General features: G+C 38.2%; 1 protein-coding gene across 1 annotated transcript in view; it reads left to right on the top strand.

The window, feature by feature from the left end:
- The window catches only part of LOC113405360 (lysine-specific demethylase 4C-like), a 390,365-nt gene that overhangs the window by 38,470 nt on the left and 328,694 nt on the right, over nt 1-23,201 (top strand). Inside the window, exon 5 of the mRNA XM_026646511.1 lies at nt 1,743-1,936. Coding sequence (XP_026502296.1) covers nt 1,743-1,936 — 194 coding nt within the window. The remainder of the gene's footprint in view (nt 1-1,742; nt 1,937-23,201) is intronic.

The raw sequence follows: 23,201 nt of genomic DNA, 5'->3' as shown, positions 1-23,201 counted from the left end.
AATTTTTGCGATATTGACAGTACTCCTCATAACTGACTGTTTCTTCATCACATATATTTTTAGTTCACATTTATACACCAGAATCTGGGCTTTTGTTTAAAATAATTTTATTTGTGGCCTTTGTGGTTTTGAAGAAAATCTTGAAAACCTGAACTGAGAGTTTTATTTGCTGGCTCGCCCTGTAATTTTTTTTTATTATTATTTTTTTATTTTCTGGCTGGCATAAACTCATTTAATAAAAACCAGAATCTTTGTGAATGTGCACCTCCATCTTAGGGGCCCATGTTGTTCTTCATTAAAGTAGTCTTTGTGGTCAGAGATCCTTCCTAAAACTAAGAAGCTCAGAAGTTTATACATAGAATCACTACTTTGTGTATCAGTTAAGGTTGCTGCACATGTAACACACAACCTCTGAAGCAAGGATATGAAAATGAAGACACTTAATGATCCATACCCTCTCCTCCTCTACTCAGAGATGCTGCCTCGCCGACTGCACAACCACCAGACATCACAGACAATGTATCACAATCCTAATTCTGCGCAGTAGGGATGCTGGCATTTCATCACTCCTTTCCCCAAACTTGAGTGAGATTTCCCAGAACTGTGCAGAGCTTCAGTAGAGGATGGGAAGAAATTTGGTCTTGCTTATCTGTGAGCATGTGTTTAAGTCCTGTTATCGTCAGGGACTCTCAAATGCATGTTTAAGTGCTATCCTAAATAGGGATGCTTTCTTGAGTTGGGGCCTAAATTATTTTGCTTGAATGTCCTGGTGTTCTGTATCTCTATATATCTAGTAATTTCTACCTTACTGGTACTCGTGATTGCTGTTATAATAAAATGTGATTTCCTTCTCTTTACTTTTAGGGAACAGCTCTGATCTCAGTTAGTTATTGTACATCACACACAGTGATGCATACTTTAGCATCTGAGATTAGAATTGCACTTAATGGGTAAATATAAAATACAGCAAAAACAACATGTAGGGCTTTAAATACAGAATTCCTATGGATTAAAATGACTGAAATTCCATGCAATTCCTCAGAAGATTTCCCCTTATGTATTTTATTGTCCAATATTTTATTATGATTAAAAATGTTTCTGAAGTGACTTAGTGATTTTATTTTTTTTATCCTTTACAGAACAATGTTGAACTTTCAGAAGTAAATAAAATAATGTCTGTTTTAAGATACTGTTTGTTAAACACTTTCATATTGCATGATTTTACTTTGGAACCAAATAAAATATGCATCCATACCTTTTTGAACAGGGTCCTAGCTTGTAGGTATATACCTACAAAAGAGTTTTATTCTCTTTTGGCAATTATTTTTAATGTAGCTGCACTTATAGCCCCTGTCAGGATCGGGGTCCCAATGAATTAGATGCTGTACAAACCTCTAGGACAATGTGTTCTCTGCTCTGAAGATCTTGCAATCTTAGGGCCTGATCAAAGCCCATTGTATTCAATAGGAGTCTTCCAGTTGACTTCAGCAGGCCCCCTAAGCGCTTATAATATTGTACTGGTGTATTAATATATTGCAGCATTAGATAAGGTTTATACCACTTAATTAGTAATGTTGAGTGTATGTATTGTACTGTTGAAATTTCTTGATAATTGATTGTGTTATTTTTCATTCCTCTTTTCAATTAAAATACCTTTTGGAATCATTTCAGCAGATTGTGTTTTCATTTGGTAGTCATATTATTTTTAGTATTTATTAATGTATTTTATGTCTCTGTTCCAGGATATTGATGAATGGAATATTGCCCATCTCAATACAATATTGGACGTTGTGGGTGAAGACTGTGGAATTTCTATTGAGGGTGTAAATACCCCGTATCTCTATTTTGGCATGTGGAAAACAACATTTGCATGGCACACTGAAGATATGGATCTCTACAGTATTAATTATCTCCACTTTGGAGAGCCGAAGTCATGGCAAGTTTAATTTTTTTTAATTAAAGCTCATTTTGAAAGATGTTTCTTGTTTGTTTCAGCTGACTAAAGCAAACAGATGAGGTAGAATTACTTCATGGTGAGGAGCTCCATTTAAAAAAACAAGATAGGAGTGATTTGGTGGGCAGCTCAGAAAGTAATGAAATTTGAGTCTTGTGTTTGAAGGAGAATGGCCTTAATATAAACTGCTCCTTTTAAAGGAAATGGCTAAAAAGAAAAATAATCTGGGACTCAACTGAGTTCAACAGAAAAAACAACGAATAGTTAAACAGGCATTACTTGAATCAGGAAATCCAGGATACTATTTGAGAGAACTCTTTAGGGCCTCATTGAAATCATTGGGACAGATTTGGTGTCTTAAGCCCACGTGAGCAAAGTACATAAGCATGTAGTTCATTTAAATGTATAACCAGATCTCTGAAGTCAATGAGTTTGCTTAAGTGCTTAACATTAAGCATGTGCTTAAGTGTTCCATTGAATTGGGTCTGTATTATCTACTGCAGGGGTAGGTAACCTATGGCACGCATGCCGAAGGCGGCACACAAGCTGATTTTCAGTGGCACTCTGCCCAGGTCCTGGCCACCGGTCTGGGGGCTCTGCATTTTAATTTAATTTTAAATGAAGCTTCTTAAACATTTTAAAAACCTTATTTACTTTACATAAAACAATAGTTTAGTTATATATTACAGACTTATAGAAAGAGACCTTCTAAAAACATTAAAATGTATTACTGGCACACGAAACCTTAAATTAGAGTGAATAAATGAAGACTCGGCACGCCACTTCTGAAAGGTTGCTGACCCCTGATCTACTGCTACACAGCAGACTCCACATGAGTGGAGACTGAATGATCAAGGTACATCTTAACTGTGATGCCCACAGCCAGAGAGGTTCTCTCTCCTGGACTGTTAACTGGACAGCATTATGGTAGTGTGAGGAGACAACTAGTCAACTTGCTATGTAGTGGAAGTCTAAGGTGCCATGGGGGTTGGTGTGTGTGTGTGTGTGTGTGTGTGTGTGTAAGAGAGAGAGAGACTTTACATTTTTCACTCTGATTATCAGAAAATGATTTTTAGTTGAAAATACTGGTGACCAGAAAGGTGATGGAGATAATTCATATTATGTTATGTTGGTTGCTTTATCATCTGCTAAAGCTGCACATAATGCATGTCATCCCTATGTAGGTGCCGATTTATTTCTGGTCATCCAGTTATGATGATGGGAATGTTTGCAGGTGATGTTCACTAATGGTGTTACTCAAATTATGTCCATGCATTCGGTCACTTCTGAATTAGAAGAAAGAACTGTGACATTTTAAATATGTAAGCTGGCAAACTGATCAACTTACTAAAAATATTGCAAAAGCACAGTAGAAAAAGCAATGTTTTCTAGATTCTAGTTCTAGTCTAAATGCTTTGCATTTAAATACAAGACAGTGGAGCTCTCGTTACACTTTGTGATAATATTGAGAAAGTAAAGAGGACCAGGACCATAACTTCAAATCATGTGAGTAGCATATATCTGAGTTTTGCATCATTGAATAGTACATTTTGTTGGAAATGATTGGTTTTATAAATTCAAGTATATTATGACTTCACTGTAGGAAAAAAAGATGAACTTTTCAAATACAGCATTGATGTATTGATATATTAAAAACTACCTAAATAGGCAGCTCTCCTTTAAACACAAAGTTTTTATGTTCGATCCCAAGAAATATGAAAGTAATTTAGTAAGCAATTTTGCAAAACACATAATATTGTAAAATTCCGACCAGCAAAGACACTTACTTAATCCTCATAGAACATGGACATGTTCTGGCAAGAATTTAGCAAAGTTCTGATTAGTGCGTTTTAAAGTATTTTAAAGCAAGTTTTAAGATATTTGTGCTGAATGCCCCTCTAGTCTACAAATAGGTTTTGAGTCTTCCAAATAACTAAATAAAATTTAAAAAAGAAATCTATTTGAGTGACCCCTAAGGAGGAATAGTGGACACTAAGCACTTTGTAATTTTATAAATTTTCACACTGTCAAGTCAGATTTGGCTCAGAATTAGGCCTTATCGAGAGAGGGAAGACCCAAAGAAGCGTTTCCATTTAATTTGTTTGTATTTCCAGTGGAAAATAAATATTCCTTGCACTGTTTGCAACTCGGACACTGAAGCATTTAGCTACTGTATAAAAACCTGAACATGCATTGACTAGAAACGGTTGAGCCTGTTTTCACATTCTGAAGTGAAATTTAATACTAGCATAAGTAGTTAAACGTTTATTAGATTTTTCAAATTCTTTCAATTTTAATAATCTCAGCATGTATAAAATGGGTAAGGATTTTATTTTTTTAAGCATGTGCTCTTCAACCTGATTGTTAGGCACTGCTATCATAAGACATAGTGGAAAATAATTTTGAGATGATGTAATTTTCAACAGAACAGAAATTCTTAGTTTTTGTTTGGAATCAGAATAAAACTCCCAAATTTCAATATTTTTTTAATTGAAAATTCTGAACAGTTTCAGTTCTGAAATATCAAGTAGTTTCATTTTGATAATATTGAAGCATTTTGTTTTGATAAGGTAAAATGTTTCATTTCAATAATGTTGAAAGTCTCTCTATAAAATATTAAATATAACACACATAAATAGTACTAAATATAAATCTAGTATATTAAATTAATATTTTAATTCAATAGTTAAAATAATGAAGTCACAATACAATTTTTTTACTTTAGTGAAACATTTTGACCTCACAATGATTTGTTTAAACTGTTTCCCATTGAAAATTCTGTCAAAATCCACGTTTCCACAAAACGTTTCCATTTCAACTAAACTACATTTTTGATGGAAAACTGTTCCACTGAAACATTTTCAAACCATTCTAATTACCATTTAGTTAATATAAAAAAAATTGTTAAAGAGTTTCACAAATGGGAGCTAGGCACTCAACTCCCACTGATTGATTTTTTTTTTTTTTCTTCATTGAGAGTTGAGTACCTAACTGCCCTTTCTAACTTTGAAAATCTCCCCTCCAAAATACATTGTGTATTGCTATTATATGGTAAATGGAGACCGTTTATAAATCATAGAAAAATATTTAGTTTCTTGATCATTCTTTGAGCATAAGTACTTAATAGAGCCACATTAATTTTATAACAAAATGTATTTACATTAAATTTAAGTACAGTTAAGTTCAGTAAATATTAAAAGCTGAAGGCATTTTGACAGCCATAATTAGATGATGCTCAGCTGCATCAGAAGTACTACAAAATGAACTGTAATGACAGTTGACTCATTTGGTTGCTGAGCAACAGAAGGCGCAGATCATGACACTGACAAATGCCTGTGTGAAAGCCATGAAATGGAGGAAGTAGATGGGCCTAGAATGAAGGGGTCACAGTTTAGAGGGCCCCTGCATCTGTATTCCCCCTCTGAGGTCCCTCAAGGGTATCCACTTAAAGGTTACCGGCTCCTAGCAGTCTTCTCTCTTGGGCTGACACTCATCTCTCTCTCTCTCTCTCTCTCTCCCTCTCTCTCTCCAGCCTGACTGGAGGTTTTGAAGGCTGCTCAAAGTTTTGAACATAATTTTAAGGGTTCAATTAAATCTCTCAAGAGCCCTTAAGTCTGGGGGTGGTAAGAATATGAACGAAATTGTTGAACCCCACATTTCTCTCATAGTCCTTCATGCAGATCAGGCATAAAGTTTCCCCCCTGATCAGTCAGAATCTCACAGGGAAACACCATCTGGCTGAATAATGCTAGCAAAGCCACCTTGTCTACCTCCATAGAGGATAGAGCTACGAGTTCTGGGTATCGGGTGGCACAATCTGTTATCACAAGAATATACTTTATCCTGTAATTTTGCTAAGGAGCCTTTCTCCAGCCCACCACTTAATTCACAGATCACTAGCAACTGCTACTTTGGTGAATCTAAGATTGAAAAAATAATTTACTAAGATGAACCATGTTAAGATACATCTTGGCTTTGAATTGTGACAAGAGAGCCTTCTATATCTTCCAAGGGCCAAGACTGACAGAGATTACGGAACTAGCATGTCTCAAATATGCTGACCACAATGGCAGCAATTGGGGAATGTGGAGCTAATTTCTGAAAGTATCCTGTGGATAAATACTGCACCCTATTCATTATACAGTTCAATTCTCAATCTTTATGCAAATAAGAGTGTTTCTGTAAATTGTATATCTTGATTCCACAACTGCAGTTGCCATACCCGCGTGGAGCCCAGTGGGGCTCTGTGCAGGAACAGGTCTGTGTGCCACACCTAGTCAGTTGCAAGATCAGGGCCATAATGAATGTGTGTGAGTGTTTAAATGTGTAATATTTCTTTTTGGAGTTATTTTTTGCTTTAGTATCTGTAATGCCTGAGAATTCTTGTCCAACACAGACAATAATTTGAAGGGAAATGGGTAAAGAGTGGAAAATTAAAGAAAACATGGGAAACAGTGCAGCAGCTGGGGGAAAGAAAAAGATAGTGAGGGGACAGTTACTAGTTTTGAGGGTATGATTTATTATTACAATTAATTTTCTTTGCTAGTAGTTTCATTTTTATTACCATAAGTTTTCCTTTGCATTCTTTTCTGAAAAAAATGTGGAATTCTATAAAATGGTTATTTTACTATAAATTTATATTCATGACAATTATTTAAACAGTGCTTTGTTCTATTTTTTGATTTTCTTGTAGAACATTCTTAGTTATCTAGCAAAGTTGTTTGAATGGTTTACTTAGCCCATATATTTAAGGGAGTGGCTTGGTGAGTTTGAGTTCACAACAGTTTGTGTTGGATACTTGTTCACATTACAAAAGGCCTTTTCTGCTGGCTGTTGTAAGGTGTTTTTATCTCCCTCTTTCCCCCCCCCCCCCCGTCTGGTTAATATTTTTAGGTTACAGGATAAAGCTGATGCACAGGATGGTATGCTGGGAGGATTTGTGTCTTGACTAATAAATTGAGAAATTTTGCTCATGGCCTAAGTATTGAACTGCGCTTGGAGCTAAACCCTTCCTAGAGAGCAGCACTAGCATCTGTATAAAAAGAGTCTAAGAATGTCACTCTGAAGCCTAAAATATCTCTTGAGCTAGTGTGATGTGATGGAAACAGCTACATGCATGGTTGAGAATTCTTTTTGTTCAGAATTTCACCAAGTTCAATCATCACTGGGCTTCGTGTCTGTTCCAGTCCAGTTTTTAAATTTCAGAACATTTCGACTTCACAAATTACACTTTTTGTATGGTGTACAGCTACAGTAATGCATGTATCTGTACAGTGCCATGAGTCCTAGACCATTGTGATATCAGAGGTAACTCAAGAAATCACCCATACTCTACTGCTACTTTGCATGCAACAGTTTAATGGGTTGTATGAGGGAGACTGCACAGAGGGTGGACTACTTGGCCCAGCTGCCACACTTGTGCACCTAATTCCCACCTGCACAAATCAACACACAAAACCACAACCAGCATACATAACCCCAAACACACAGTGCCCCTAATTGCAGCACTGCCCCATTTGCCGCCTGCACAAATCCATACAACTCTCTCCCAGCATAACACAACCAGCATGCACAATAACCCCAAACACAAACAGCCCCCTCACTGCAGCATACACTCCTCATTTGCTACCCTCCCAAATCTCCTAACACAACCCTGCCCCAAACAGATCAACACTACCACACACACAACTGCACAATCAACACGCACTAAATCCAAACATCACTCTGAAGCCTAGAATGTCTGCTGAGTCAGTGTGAAGCAATGGAAACAGCTACAAGCATGGTTTAGAACTCCTTTTGTTCAGAAAATCACCAGGTTCAATCATCACTGATATTTGTGGTCTGTCACTGTCCCGTTTTTAAATTCTCCACCATTTTTGGCTTTTTTACACACATGACTTTGAGTTATGCCAGTGTGACAGCATGGGCTTTCAGCTACTAGTATAATGATAAAGACAGAATACTGAACAGAATATGTAGATTGGAGCCATGTAGAAGATGCATATGATGCGCCAAGGTATGATATATGTCCATAAATCCAAAAAATTTGAATAGGGCCTTTAAATTTTGGAAAACAATCTAGGCACGTTAGATATTTGAAATCCGTTTATTCTTGCTGCTGTTATCTGACTCATGTAAAATACTGGTGAAGGTAGATCTCAGATCTGGAAGAATTAAAATGATATAAATCTCACTGAAGAATATTAGTGAAGGATACACGAAAGTGTTGATTAAACAGGAGCAAAGCAATTATTTTCATGGCAGTTTGGATATTTTGAATTCTGTTGTAAGACTAGTTTCATTTTTATTTGTTAGAGAAAAGCATGTGTGTGTAAGGTTGTTCTTTAGACAGGACTATTTTTCGAATTGTGCTCATTTTGTCTGTTTGTGTTTTATTATTGGGATTTGGGATTTGAAATTTTTGTCATATATGGAATCAAATCTGTTAATTTCTGTTAAAAAAAGAACACGGTATAAACTAACATGACAATGTACATAGATAAATACAGAATGAATGGGTCCTCAATTTGTAGCAAGGCATTTTCAGTGGTATTCCTTCTGGTCTTCACATTGTAACTCCTGGGAATGACGGGATAATACATTACTATATGATTTGTTCTATATATCACAAAACACTCTGGAGAGAGGGTCAGTCATAAGATAAAGAGAAGGGTAAGCTTCAGAAAGGGAAAGTGACTCCATAACTTTGAGAGAGCAGGATGGAGGGAACATAGGAAGCCAGGATTGGAGGAGCAGGGTGAATGAGTCTTATCTCGGGAGTAAATTCATGGGAGGTCAGAGGAGTAGAATGAAGCAAGTTCACGGTGAAGTTTGAAAGAAAGAATTTGAATTGGATTCTTAGATGACTAGAAGCCAATGAAGATGACCAAGGACTCAGAGATATTGGGCAGGCCTTCTTTCTGGAGCAAGAGAGTATTCTGATTGCAAGTATTCTGATCCTCTGAAAATAGCATGAGATTCTGCCATGCACACAAGAGGAGGGTGCAGAGGGACTGGGTTGTGGCTGGAGCCACACCCTTTCCTGCTGCCCCTCTTCTCACACAGTTAGAATCTGCATCTTCTAACAGGAACTGTGCTCTCCAGTGATTGCTGGTGTCCCCAACAATTGTTGGCCAGCCCCTGTTAGGGTAATACGGTGAGGGAAGCTCCTCTGCCCTTGTGGATTAGGGAAGGCTTCAGACAGTCCCAAATAGAACCGATTTAAGGTATGAATATCGATTTCAGGGGAAGCATTGTTCAGGTCAGGATGAAATTGACAGCATTCTGGAATTGGTGATTCTTACAAAGAAGAAGTAGGAGAGAGAAAGCTCATCCAAGATGATGCCCAAGATTTCTGGCCTAGGGAGCAAAGTTGTCCGAGTTAAGGAGAAAGATGGTAGAGTTAGGCATAGGGGAGCAGATGTGGGCTTGTCTCTCAGAAAGAGAGTAAAAGTCCCTGCAGGACATTTCAGTCCTTCAGGAATAGGATGCTTTGGTGTAACTATCAGCTGCCAGAGTCCAGGCAAGAAAGCAGGGAATCATCATCATCCATCATCAATCATCCATCATCATACCTCTCTCTTATGTAGTGCTTTTCATCAGTAGATTTCAAAGGACTTCACAGATGGGAAAACTGAGAGACAGAAAGGTGACATGGATAGGAGCTGGGAGTCATCGATACAGAATTGATATACACAATTGATAGCAATGACATGTCAAATAGAGAAAAGACCGATTGTAGCATCTATTCATTAGTCAACTTCTATAGCTGACAAAAAATGTATGTGGGAGCCAATAGAGCGAAGGATAGAAACCTGAGACACTCTTTAGCATGTAGCGTGGAAGTAACATGTACATCTTCCATGAATGAAGGAAATGGTTGAATTCAAATTAGAGAAGGAGATTATCGGACATACTGGTTTCTTGTTAGAATTCTTAGGAAGGTGTGTGATAAGTAACACCAGAAGTCACAACCATCAAGTGGGAAGGGAACCATCATAAGCAAAAGTGTTTGGTTTACTAATTTATCTGGAGAAGGGCAGTCTCAATATAAAAGGGTCAATGCCCAGTTTGAAGTCAGTCAGACATTTTTGCTAGAGAAGGTGGTTGGAATGGTGAGAGAGGGTCACCTTCTCCCGAACTTTGCTGAGGAATTGAGTTTGAAACTGGATATCTTTTGATGAGCAAGAAATGATCAAATGAGATATTTTTGTTTAAAGAGCTAATTAATAGCAGTTTTGAAAAAGACCTGGAAAGTTACAGAAAGTGTAGTGCTTTTTAAGAATAGTGATTATAAGGAGTCAGAAGACAAAACTTGAGGTTGGAAGGGAGTCCAATAACGAGGTAGGCTTTTGCTCATGGATGAGATTTTGTTGAGGACAATATTGGGATGGATGGAAAAAGATACGTGAAATGAAAGGATGTCACTTTGTAGGTGAATCAAGAGACAGTGAGGTGCCTGGGCTCAAAGCAGTAGGGTGGTGATATTGATTTTCTAAAGGAATAGCATGGCAAACTGTTCGTATTGATCAGTGGACAGAGAGAGGTTGGGAGTGGGTATTGGACTGTGATCTAGAATTAGGCTGAAACAACTGCTTAGATAAAATGTGGAGGATGATGAACTACACTAATCATCAACCAATGACTTTAAAGTTTAACAAATTTTTACTGACTTAAAGCCTTGGAATTTTTTAATGCTAGTCATACCAAAGAAATCCTCAGATGTTTTATTCCCCCCCACCCTCCATCATCACATAAAGTAGTATTACAGTGCAGTAGCTTGGTAAAATGTCACATTGAATTAGCTTGAATCTAATGGCATTTTTCACTATCTGTGGAAATATCTGCTTTAGTAACCATGGAACCCTACTGCTTTATATCCAGTTTCTTGTTACAAAGATAATAATTGGGTGAATACAAAAGGCTGTTTCACATCAGCCTGATGCCCATATTGTCATTTAGTTGTTACATTTTTTATGTAGTAAAGCACATTTTGAAAATTTGATCATTCTTTGTTCCATCTATGTGTTTGCATTATTACTATGAATAGTTCTATTTTTAAAAACTGTGTTACACTTAAACCAGATAGACAGCTTCTCTATAATTTTTATTGAAAACAATTACAATTATCTGGGCATTCTTCACAGATCAACAATTTTCCATCCACATATAGTCACCAGATGGTGGTATGCAATATGCTGAAATTTGTTTTAATACTAAATCAATACAGATTTAATTTCCAATTTAATGACTGCTTACACTTGTATAACTTTCAGTGCTAAATAAAGTACTTATCACACAGCACAAAAATTAAAATGAGTGACATCCCTCCATTTCGTTAATTGCTTGGGTATGATTTGTAAAATGGAAGTAATGAAGAACACTGTCCAATAAATGAAAGTTCACTATAAAGGTATTTAATGTTAAGACTATTTTAACATTTTTAATTGCATAAAAACTATCCATGCAAGGCATTATATTTTCTCGTTTCCTACATAGGGACTTACCAAAGTGTCCTGGATTCCTACAAAATGTTTAATCTGCATTTGTAGGTTTATTATTACAAGTACATAAGATTGCCCAATTATTATTATTAGGATTTGGCTTAAAACTCGTAATACAAAAGTACACTCGTAATACAAACTCGTAAATGTAATACAACTCGTAATAAAACTCATAATACAAAAGTACTTCACTGATGTCCCTCTACTCTGGCTTAGAGTGACCACTTCTGTGGATAAAGGGGTAGTGCAGTCTATGTTGTTCATTCAACTCATGGCTTTTTTGGTGAAAATGCCAAACAAACGTCTAGCTAAAGTTGTTTAATATAATAAATCTCTTATTCTGACTCTTTTTGTGTTCTGCCAAATGGCAAGTGAAGTTAAATTCATCATCTGTTTTTGTTAGGAGCTGCATAATCTTTGGAATTTTCTGTTTTTTAAAAAACCTTTTCCTCAAAATACACTGCTAAAACAGCAGTCTCCTCTTAGTTTAGTATAGAACTAAGTGTTGGGGCCTGAGTAGTTTACTTATGACTTTCTTCTTCTAATCATGGATAACTTCAGCAGGTTTATTTATTGTAGCTTACATAATACCTTTCAGCCTTTGTGACATAGTTTTATAAAGATTCTTTCATGCTAGTGCCCATATAATGAATTTGAGTGGGCAGAATATGTGATGATGATGCAGACTTTCACACACAGGAGCCCCATACATAGTTAAATCTTTTTTTAGTGGTGCATACGGCGTAAACAGCTAACATTGCTATGAATTCCTTCTCTGGGACTTTTCCAACCCTATGGGATACTCTCCTGAGGACTGATCTACTTTTTTGGGATGTCAAAACTTTCTCCTTTTAAATTTTTCATGTTGAACTTAATTCTTGTAAAAAAACAGAAAAGGTAACAATACTGACAAGCATAGAATTATGCTTATGATAAGCACAGGCAAACTGCAGGCAAAGGAATGAAAATTCTCTACCCTGGCCTTAAGGGCAAATCATCTGTAACTTGGAAAAGCAAGCCTTTTGTCAGTTGATGGTTACATGCACACAGTAGTTGGCTTCTGAGTTTCCAGAAAGGTTACTAAAGGCATGGGCTCTGAATTGCAAAGAAAGTGTTAATACTGAAACTTTTGTTAGTTGGGCAATGGGTAGAATTCTGAACTGTTTCAAGAATACTTTTTATAGCAAGGTTAAGACAACAATGTGGAAGCCTTTACTTTCTACAAGATTAAGAACTGGGCTCCCTAGTTGCTTGTCTACACTACCGCGTGGGGTCGATCTAAGATACGCAACTTCAGCTACGTGAATAGCATAGCTGAAGTCGACGTACTTAGATCTACTTACCGCGGTGTCTTCACTGCGGTAAGTCGACAACTGATCCTCTCCCGTCGACTCCGCTTGCGCTTCTCGTTCTATTGGAGTACCGGAGTCGACAGGAGAGCGCTCAGCGGTCGATTTATCGCATCTATACTAGACATGATAAATCGACCCCCTCACTGGATCGATCGCCGCCCGCCGATCCGGCGGGTAGTGTAGACAAGCCGAAGCTACTAGCTGCACTGCCATTTATGACAGTCACTAGAGTCTAGATTTTATGAGTAGAGTCTAGAACTCCACAATTTCAGCCAGCTGTTTTCCTTCTCCTCGTCAAAATGTAATGCCCATGAAAATGCTGTATTGGCAGTACTGAAGAGTGAAGTCCTCATTTTATCCATAAAACAGATACAGCAGCAATGGAAGCTTTCTCCCCTATCCTGTAAACAGGCCTCAACACTGACTTTGAGGGGCAAGAGGTTTTTCACACGCTATGAAAAGTCATTCTTTGGCTATTCTGTTGATAATCTTAATGACATGGACCAGTTGGTGGTGGCTCTTTGGTTGTTTGGAGAAGTAATGAAATCCCCCTCTCATTTTACATAGGCCTCTAGACACACATCATGTGTGAACAACTCCATCTCTAAGCATGACTATGTTGGGAATGATGAACTAGAGCTGAAAGCCTCCAAATACTAATTACCAATCCCCTGAGCAATCATGTTCACTGATCAGTGGGCTATGGAAAAAATAATGAAAGGTTCTGAACGAACATAGCATCTCCAAAATAATCAGTTTTAGAGTTACAGTAGCACGACAAGTTAAGGTAAAAATGGTACAAGTCATAGCCAATATCTATTACAAAAATATGTTCTTTGGCTATAATATCTGGAACAATTAAAACTCATTTCTTTTGTGTTAGTGCATATAATTACATCCCCAAACATAAAGAAAAATTAACCTTAAATTACAAAAATCTGCCTAGTTTCTTACACTATCACCCACCATTCCTATAAAAATATTTTATAGTCACTATTAGTTTTTGCATTTTAAAAATAAATTTTTTCTTACAAACTGGACTTCTCTGCTATTTTTTTCTTTATTCATGTAATGACTTTGTACTTCTCAGTGCAAAACCCCATCTGTTTGTTCTAACTGCCTGAGCTGTCTTACCTTATTTGAGTTACAGCCTACTTAAACTGCATTCCTGGTGTCTTGTTTTTCTGCCTGTGGTGTCTGGGACAAAGGAGAGGTAAGCAAGTGTGGAAGCTGGTTAGTACATGTCAATGAGAGGATACACCAGTCTCATGTTCTCAGAAACTGATTTGAATTTTGCACTTGTTTGTCTCCCCTTTTGTCTGTTGCTGGAGTTCTCTGTTGCTGGGTTCCTCAGTACAGTAGAACCTCAGTTACAGACTCCTCGGGAATGGAGGTTGTCCATAACTCTGAAATGGTCCGTAACTCTGAACAAGACTGTAGGTACTTCAGCCACAGGGGAGTTGGGGCTGCAGCTGCAGGGTGGGGGTGGGGGGTCAGGGCTCCCAGCGGGGGCCTCAGGGCTTCTGCCCCCTGGGAGCACGAGGTCTCAGGGCTTTAGAGCTGGGGGGAGTGCTGGGGCTTGGGGCTTCAGTCCCGCAGCTCTGTTCCCAGCTTCTGCCCCGCGGCTTAGAAGCCCCCAGCCGTCCCCCCACCCCCAAAAGCCAAACTCCCCCGACCCTGCGGCTGCAGCCCCAACCACCCCGTGGCTGAAGCCGTGAGCCCCAGGCAGTACAGTATTTGCTTGGGGCATTTTTTGTCTCCTCTGCTGCCTGATTGATGACTTCCGGTTTCACAGCATGTCTGGTTGACTGGTAAGTCCATAACTCTGGTGTTCGTATCTTTGAGGTTCTATTGTACATTGTTAGTTTGTAGAATACTGTAAGGGGTCAGCTCAAAATTAATGGGAAGCATGTTTTCCTAACTAAACTGCCATATTTTTAAAGCCTCTGTATTTGCAACTATAGCTCATATCCTGATCTTTGTGCATGAAAATGAGGCACTTACCATCATAGAGCTGTGGCTTTGAGGAGAGGTAAAATATACTGCAAGTTTCCTTCTTGGGAAACAGAGACTAAGGATCTGTTGGAAAGTTTGGCCTAAATCTCAGTGATCTTGGTACATCTGTACATTACTCAGTATGGGCAGTATGGCTTAGTTGGTTGCTATGCTGCCATTGGCTCCTTGTTTGCAGCTGCAGTCTATGACCGCTCTCATTGGGTTTACAGAGAATGTAGGGGAAGGTAAATGATTTCCTTGCTATGGAAGTGAAATATGCCAGCTTTTCAAGGGCAGCATGCAGCATAGACTGTATACCTCACTATAGCATGCATCCCATGATTGCTACAGCAGGGGCTACCAGTAGTTAAGCAATGGCCAGAGCACTTTGTGGAACCATCTTTGCCCTCTGCTCTGACTTCTGGGATGATTTTCTTTCAATTAGTGAATGTTTACTGCCCTACAGGTCACCGTTCCTCTGAATAAACTTTCGCTTTGATGGGATTTCTCCTCTCTTTTTCTTTTAATCAGAATTTTCAAATTGGAGCAAACTTGGATATAGAAATTTTATACAAAGAGTGTCTTGGACAGTAGATTTTCCACCACTTTTTTTACTATTATCAAATAACTTTTTCTCTAGTTTCATGTAGCATTTTCACGTTTTATCTTCAACATGACTTAACATATTCTAAAATTCTATTGTAGACAAGGCAGTGTAATCTTTAACATGTGTTAAACTGGACAAGCTGAAGCTTGCTAGTATTTCGCTACACTACAATTTTAGAAAGTGTTAGTTAGAACATGTTAAATAACATACTCTAACAATATACCTCTTAAATCTTTCTCCAGACCCAACCCAAATGGATGCAGACTAAGGTTTCTGCAGACTCATCTTGGTGCCTTTGTTTAATAAAAGCTAGAACAGGAATATAGTAAATGTCATAGGCTCCTTAGCTTTCCATAATGCCTATGTTTGATTTATACAAAAATAGCACCACTAATTTTTAACCTAAATATTGCTGAATATATAGGGCATTAATTATGCTGCAGAATATTTCTATAGAAAACAAGTGTCATCGCAGAAAGTAAAATATTACTAAACATATATTACACTACATTTTATTTCCCCAAATCAACATTTTAATTTTACAACCTTTAACATAAGTTAGAAAACGACATGCCTTAAAGTTAAAAAGAAATAAAGTAACTTGTGCTATATAATTACAAACATTAATGGTTGAGCTGAATAAATGTATTCAATTTAAAGCAAATAGATTTTATGGCAGAAAATATTAGGACTTGTTAATCAACATGCAAAATAACATGAAGATGTACTTTAATCACATAGATGGCGACATCTACATTTCTGTTGTTTTATAGATAAATTTAGTTTTATTCTGTGGAAGGGCTAAAAATGGATGGAAAAGGAGGGTGACATAATGCAAGGCAAAGCAAAGTTTCTAGAGGTGCTGCCCTCTGACCTAACTCTCATTATTAAATAAATAATGTAACCTAGAGCTAAAGATCAAACAGAACACAGGAACATTGACTTCAATGTCTGGAGCATGTCCAGAATTTGAAAAGAGCACACGTAAGGGATTGTGAGAGGATTGCGGTAGGTTCTTTCTTGGCCTAGTCAGCATTGCATTTGGCTTGGGGGAGCAGTGGTGTTCCTTCTCCTTGAATTCCCTGATGGGTCCTGGGGAGAACAGTAGGGAAGAGAAAATTGACAAAATCCAAAAGAGTCACAAGCAAATACATAAGCATTTCTATAAAGCATCTTTTACTATACATCAAACAGGAACTGGAGATATGATGTGAGACCCTTGAGAAACCCAGAAATTAAGTGAAAGAGCCCAAGATTTTTTGCCTTCCTCTCTTAGGAATGGTAGACTGCACACAAAGGTAGTTTACAGAAACCTGAGGGCTGTGGTTCCAGTGGTCTGTCCACCTTTCTGGTCTCATTTTTTCTCCCACAATGCATTCTGGCTTCCTGATTAATCAGTTCCTCTAAATGTTGCAGTGTGATCCTTACTCTATTATTAAGCAATCTACAAAAGGGAGAGAGCGCCTCAGGAGTCAGGCACCTGCTATCCTTGGCTGCTAAACACAGTGGCACAACTATGGATTGTCTCTTACACAGGGTGAAACATAAAGTCTCAGTCTTACCATATGGGATTGCACTGGCTACCAATGCATTTTTAGTCCATTTTGACTAAAGGTGTGTGTCTGTCTATCTATCTATCTATCTATACCTTTCATTTGAGAGCTTCCTCAGATACTTTCCCATCTTTCTTTGAAGGACTAAATATTCTCAACACTAGATCCCGGACTCCAGGCTGAGATGAATGAGCCAGTTTTTGGATTACATAACATACATGGTATTTTTCTCTTCCCTAAGTGGATGACTTACGAGACAAACAGTCACAGCAGAAATATTATAATTAATTGCAAAGTAGAACTCAGTCTTCTTATGTTGGACAGAGGGTTGTGTGGTCAGAGGGCAAAGTTATAAATTCACTCATATAAAACATAAACAAAAACAATCTAGAAGGGGACACTGTGACACATTTTCAGGGTTACCCCAGTTATCCTGGGTGAATTACTGCCATCTGTTTACAGTGGGAGGGAGCTCTGTTTGTGCCCCACCAGGGAAATTCTCCCCACTTACTAGGAACACAGGCACTCCACTCCAGGCTCTGCGAGCCCTGCTCTTTCCCTTTGCATGCTAGCAATGTACACATTCCACTGGGTTACATTTAAGTGCCCAGTTCCCTACCTTCTGGGCACCCGCAATATACACTTATTTGTTGTCTCTGTGGCAACAGTGCACTTTGGTTTCACTGTTTAGTAAAGGAATGTTTAACTGTATTATGCTGTTAAGAACGGCCATACTGGGTGAGACCAAAGGTCCATCTAGCCCAGTGTCCTGCCTTCCGACAGTGGCCAATGGTGCCCCAGAGGGAATGAACAGAACAGGTAATCATGAAGTGATCCATCCCCTGTCGCCGATTCCCAGCTTCTAGCAAACAGAGACTAGGACATCTCTGCCCATGCTGGCTAATAGCCATTGATGGACCTATCTTCCATGAATTTATCTAGTTCTTTTTTGAATGCTGTTATATCTTGGCCTTCACAACATCCTCTGGCAAAGAGTTCCACAGGTTGACTGTGCGTTGTGTGAAAAAATACTTCCTTTTGTTTGTTTTAAACCTGTTGCCTATTAATTTCATATGGTAGCCTCTAGTTCTTACGTTATGAGAAGCACTAAATAACACTTCCTTATTTACTTTCTCCACACCAGTCATGATTTTATAGACCTCTATCATATCCCCCCTTAGTCGTCTATATTCCAAGCTGAAAAGTCCCAGTCTTATTAATCTCTCTTCATATGGCAGCTGTTCCATACCCCCTAATCATTTTTGTTACCCTTTTCTGAACCTTTTCCATTCCAATATATCTTTTTTTTTTGAGATGGGGCAACCACATCTGCACACAGTATTCAAGATATGAGCATACCATGGATTTGTATAGAGGCAATATGCTATTTTCTGTCTTATTATCTATCCCTTCCTTAATGATTCCCAAAATTCTGTTTGCCTTTTTGACTGCCACTGCACATTGAGTGGATGTTTTCAAAGAACTATCTACAATGACTCCAAGATCTCTTCCTTGAGTGGTAACAGCTAATTTAGACCCCATCATATTATATGTATAGTTGGGATTATGTTTTCCGATGTGCATTACTTTGCATTTATCAACATTGACTTTCATCTGCCATTTTGTTGCCCAGTCACCCAGTTTTGAGAGATCCTTTTGTAGCTCTTTGCAGTCTGCCTGGGACTTAACTATCTTGAGTAGTTTTGTATCATCTGCAAATTTTGCCACCTCACTGTTTACCCCTTTTTCCAGATCATTTATGAATATGTTAAATAGGACTGGGCCCAGTACAGACTCTGGGGACACCACTATTTACCTCTCTCCATTCTGAAAACTGACCATTTATTCCTACCCTTTGTTTCCTATCTTTTAATCAGTTACCAATCCATGAGAGAACCTTCCCTCTTATCCCATGACTGCTTACTTTGCTTAAGAGCCTTTGGTGAGGGACCTTGTCAAAGGCTTTCTGAAACTCTAAATACACTATATCCACTGGATCCCCCTTGTCCACATGCTTGTTGACCTCCTCAAAGAATTCTAGTAGATGGGTGAAAAGTATCAGGGGGTAGCCATGTTAGTCTGTATCCACAAAAACAATAAGGAGTCCGGTGGCACCTTAAAGACTAACAGATTTATTTGGGCATAAGCTTTTGTGGGTAAAAAACTTCACTTGCATCTGAAGTTGCATTTGAAGAAGTGAGGTTTCTTTTTTGGCCTTCCTAATTATATTTTTACACAATTATATTTTACACTAGGTAGCACTGTGTGTAAAATACTTTATTTAAACAAATGTATACCAGACTTTACAGAGCATTAAAGGATCTTGTGATGAAAACATCTGGTGCATATAAGCAAGCTCTATGACCAGTCCATGTCTGGGACAGAAGTACGTGGTGTGGTGTGAGGAGTAACCTAAGAACAGAAACAGAAGGAACAAAGCAATAAAGGTGGCAGGATGTCATCAAAATACCATTCTTCAGTGCCCCAGAGAACTTCAGCTTCGACAAACATTCAGAATGGATAGACTGAAAAAAATATTTTGCAAGATTTTGCGTTGCTACCAAGCACCATAAAGAAAATGGAAATAGGCAGGTATCTTCTTTATGCTATGAGGAAGCAAGCAGAGCGTGTCTTTAAATCCTTTGACTTTACTGAAGGTAGTCAAAAAGATTACTATGAAAGGATTCTGGCTATGTTTGATGCATACTTTATACCTGAGAGAAATGTGGTTTATGAAAGAGCGTGTTTCCACCAGAGAATTCAAGAACCAGGGAAAATGGTGAATCTTTTATAAGAGCTCTGCAAACATTGGCTGAAAACTGTGATTTTTGGGAATGCAAAACATGAATATATCAGAGACAGGCAGATTGTTCGGTTAACAGATAAAAACTTTTCACAGCACCCACAGTTGTAAAGAGATTTAACCTTAGCCACGGCTATACACAGAGCAAAGCAGCCTGAGCTGATGAAACAGCAGAACCAAGAGGAACTTAACAAGCTTGAAAAACCTGACACTAGCTTAGAAACTATAAACAGACACTTGAGTGTTAAAAGTCATTACTACAAAATCCCCGAGGCAAGGAGAGAGAAATCCTAGACTAAGAGGGACAAATTCCAGCCTATGTGCAGATGATGTAGAAAAAGTCATATCCCAAGAGCAATGTTCCCTCTAATTTTTTCAATCCATGTGCGGCATAAATTTTGTTATGTGCACCGAGGTATGTGCAGATGTGCGCCACCAGTAGAAACAAAAAACCTAGATATAATATATATTTTTAAAAAGTTACCATAGGGGTACTTGCTCCAGCCGGGAGAGGTTAGGCATTTAGAACTTACTACTCAAAGAATAAAAGAACAGGAGTACTTGTGGCACCTTAGGGCTGGTCTACACTGGGGGGGGGATCGATCCAAGATACGCAACTTCGGCTACGCGAATAGCGTAGCTGAAGTCGAAGTATCTTGGATCGAATTACCTGGGGTCCAGACGGCGTGGGATCGACGGCCGCGGCTCCCCCGTCAACTGCACTACCGCCGCTCTCTCTGGTGGAGTTCCGGAGTCGACGATGAGCGCGTTCGGGGATCGATATATCGCGTCTTAACGAGACGCGATATATCGATCCCGGATAAATTGATTGCTACCCACCGATACGGCGGGTAGTGAAGACGTACCCTTAAAGACTAACAAATTTATTTGAGCATAAGCTTTCGTGGTGTAAGAGAAATAAAAATTATGAAATGCATAGACTAGTCAAAACACTAAAACAACACACTTTGAAAGAATAAAATTACAGAGAATATATGTGCATTGCAGGAAGTACCAAGAAGTAACAACAATAATACAAGTATGGGTTGCGAGGTGAGTGTGACACAGAGACTGTGTGTATGTGTGTGAGACACACAATGTGTTCTTTATTAGGAGCTTTAGTTTTCTGTAGAGTACCAACACTTAATGAAGTTGTATAGTTTAATGAGTTACAGTACAATACACAGCACTATATACAGTAATTTGTCTGCCTTGGCCTGTGAAAGATGTGAGCATATATTTTAAATTATAGTGTATACACTGCGGTGTGTGTAATATGGGATAGAGGACAGAGAGACATATAAGCAGTTTGCCAGGACAAACATGGAGAGAAAGAGATTCAATTTTAGGAAGATAATGAGATACTACTAAAGCTGCAATAAAGTGAGCAGAATAAAGTTGAAAGTCTCCCCGTGGTCATTTCCATTTACAGGACTTCTGAAGTGGGCATGAGCTCTGTTACAACTGTTGTAACTTGCGGATGCTGGCCATCTTGATGAAAGAATCTTCTTAGATTTTAATGGAGCCCACTGAGTAGTGGTTAAGTGTATATGTGAATGAGGGGTTGTGGTTGGGAGAAGTCAGGAATAGCTTGAACCTCTAGTTATAGCTTGTTCACTTACTGTGCTTTTTCAATTAAACTATAATAGTTTTCAATTCCTTAACATTTAGAAAAAAATAAAATTGCCAAAATATGGTATAGAGGTGAATGTGGCTAGGCTTGGGCTTAAGCGGTTTCAAGACCTCCAAACTGGAAAAAAAAGATTAGTTTGGCAGATAGGCGGACTGGGTGAAAAGGGAGAAGAATCCTAGATGTGAGTCACATTTACCATGCGCAGAATAGTAAAATGGCCAAAGTATCACATACATCTTTTTTCTATGCTTACCACTTGACATTTGAAACCAAAAACAATTCAAGGTGCACTGATCATTTCAGTGGTGATATTTGTGCATGTCTGAGCAGAGATTGAAAATTACTTAGGTCAGTGGTCCAGTACTTGCTATATTTAGTCTGAGAACAATGCCAAGAAGCAACTTCTAGCCTAAGAGACCAATGATAGATTCCAGATCCAGTATCTTGTGAACCACAGGGGCTAGAAATGAATACTGTGTCCCACAGTGTATTCTGCTTCCTAGTAGTATACCTCATTATTTTCTTGTCCTGCAGGTCATGAGAAACTAGGGTGACCAGACAGCAAGTGTGAAAAATCGGAATGGGGTGGGGGATAATAGGAGCCTATATAAGAAAAAGACCCAAAAATCGGGACTGTCCCTATAAAATCGGGACATCTGGTCAACCTATGAGAAACTGATTCATAAATTCACACAATTCTGATTACCATTTTGACTTTAGGCATCCAGGTCAATTCTGACTTGATTTTAGTGATTGCCATTTTGAGAAATGTCCCACAGTGTCACGGGCACTGATTGGAGTCACCTGGGGAGGAATGTCTGGTCTCATGGCTGACTGGACAGTTATGGCCCACTGTCTTAAAATAAGCCATTTGACTGGTTGATTATACTACCGCTGCAAAGACCCACTTACTGGACCTCTGTCTGTGGGGATGGTACTTAATGCCCCAATTTAGCAAAGCACTTAAGTATAGTTTAAATTTACCATGAGAACTTGAGTCATTTCATTGAGTTTGTGGAATTGAAAGAGGTAATTTTAAATTTAATTTGATCTGAAAATTAATTTGATCTGAAAAATTACTATATATATTTGGTTTAGAGAAACAAGAAATGGTAGGCCAGCTCTTACTAATTGTTTCACTTACTGCTAACTCTCGTGTGACTCCCAGTATTTAGTTACAGGGGTTCTTTTGCTTACGTTAGGGCACACCGTGTTCAACACCAAGCAAAATAATCACAATTATTAACCATGGCTATTTTATTATTAAAAAAAGGAAAAGAAAACATTAAACAACACAAATGACTGAACACAAATGATAAACTGGTTATTTCTATTACAATCTCTTCTTTAGCTCTTATTGTGGAGAGCTTTTAACAGAGATTACAACCCTGAATGTGTGCTTTCCTCTTCCTGTATTAAGACCAAAGTGTATTGTTTCCCAAAATGATTGTGACTCCATTTTTTAGTATATCCTTTAATAACTAAGAATGTGTATAGCTGGGCAAAGGATCTTTGTTTCAGGGAAGGTAGACCTGCTGGTTATTAATAAATAATCAGTGAGTTTATAGTTGACAAAGTAAGTGATCTTAATTACATTCTATTAAACCAAAGAAAATATTTAAATCATTCATCAGAAGAAGCTATTTAAGGAGCTGTCTTAAGGTAGGCCAGTTAATCAATATTCTGAATGTCCAATACAGTTACATCCCATTGTTTCTCTGTTTACCAGTGTTTAACCCCTTGTTCTCTGCAGTGGTACCTGGCCTAACCATCTGGTGATTAATAGGAGAAACTGTTAGTC

This window comes from Terrapene carolina, unplaced genomic scaffold, assembly GCF_002925995.2.
Source record: "Terrapene carolina triunguis isolate 2854851 unplaced genomic scaffold, T_m_triunguis-2.0 Scaffold35098, whole genome shotgun sequence".
NCBI lineage: Eukaryota > Metazoa > Chordata > Testudines > Emydidae > Terrapene > Terrapene triunguis.
This window is presented reverse-complemented; position numbering and strand designations above follow the sequence as displayed.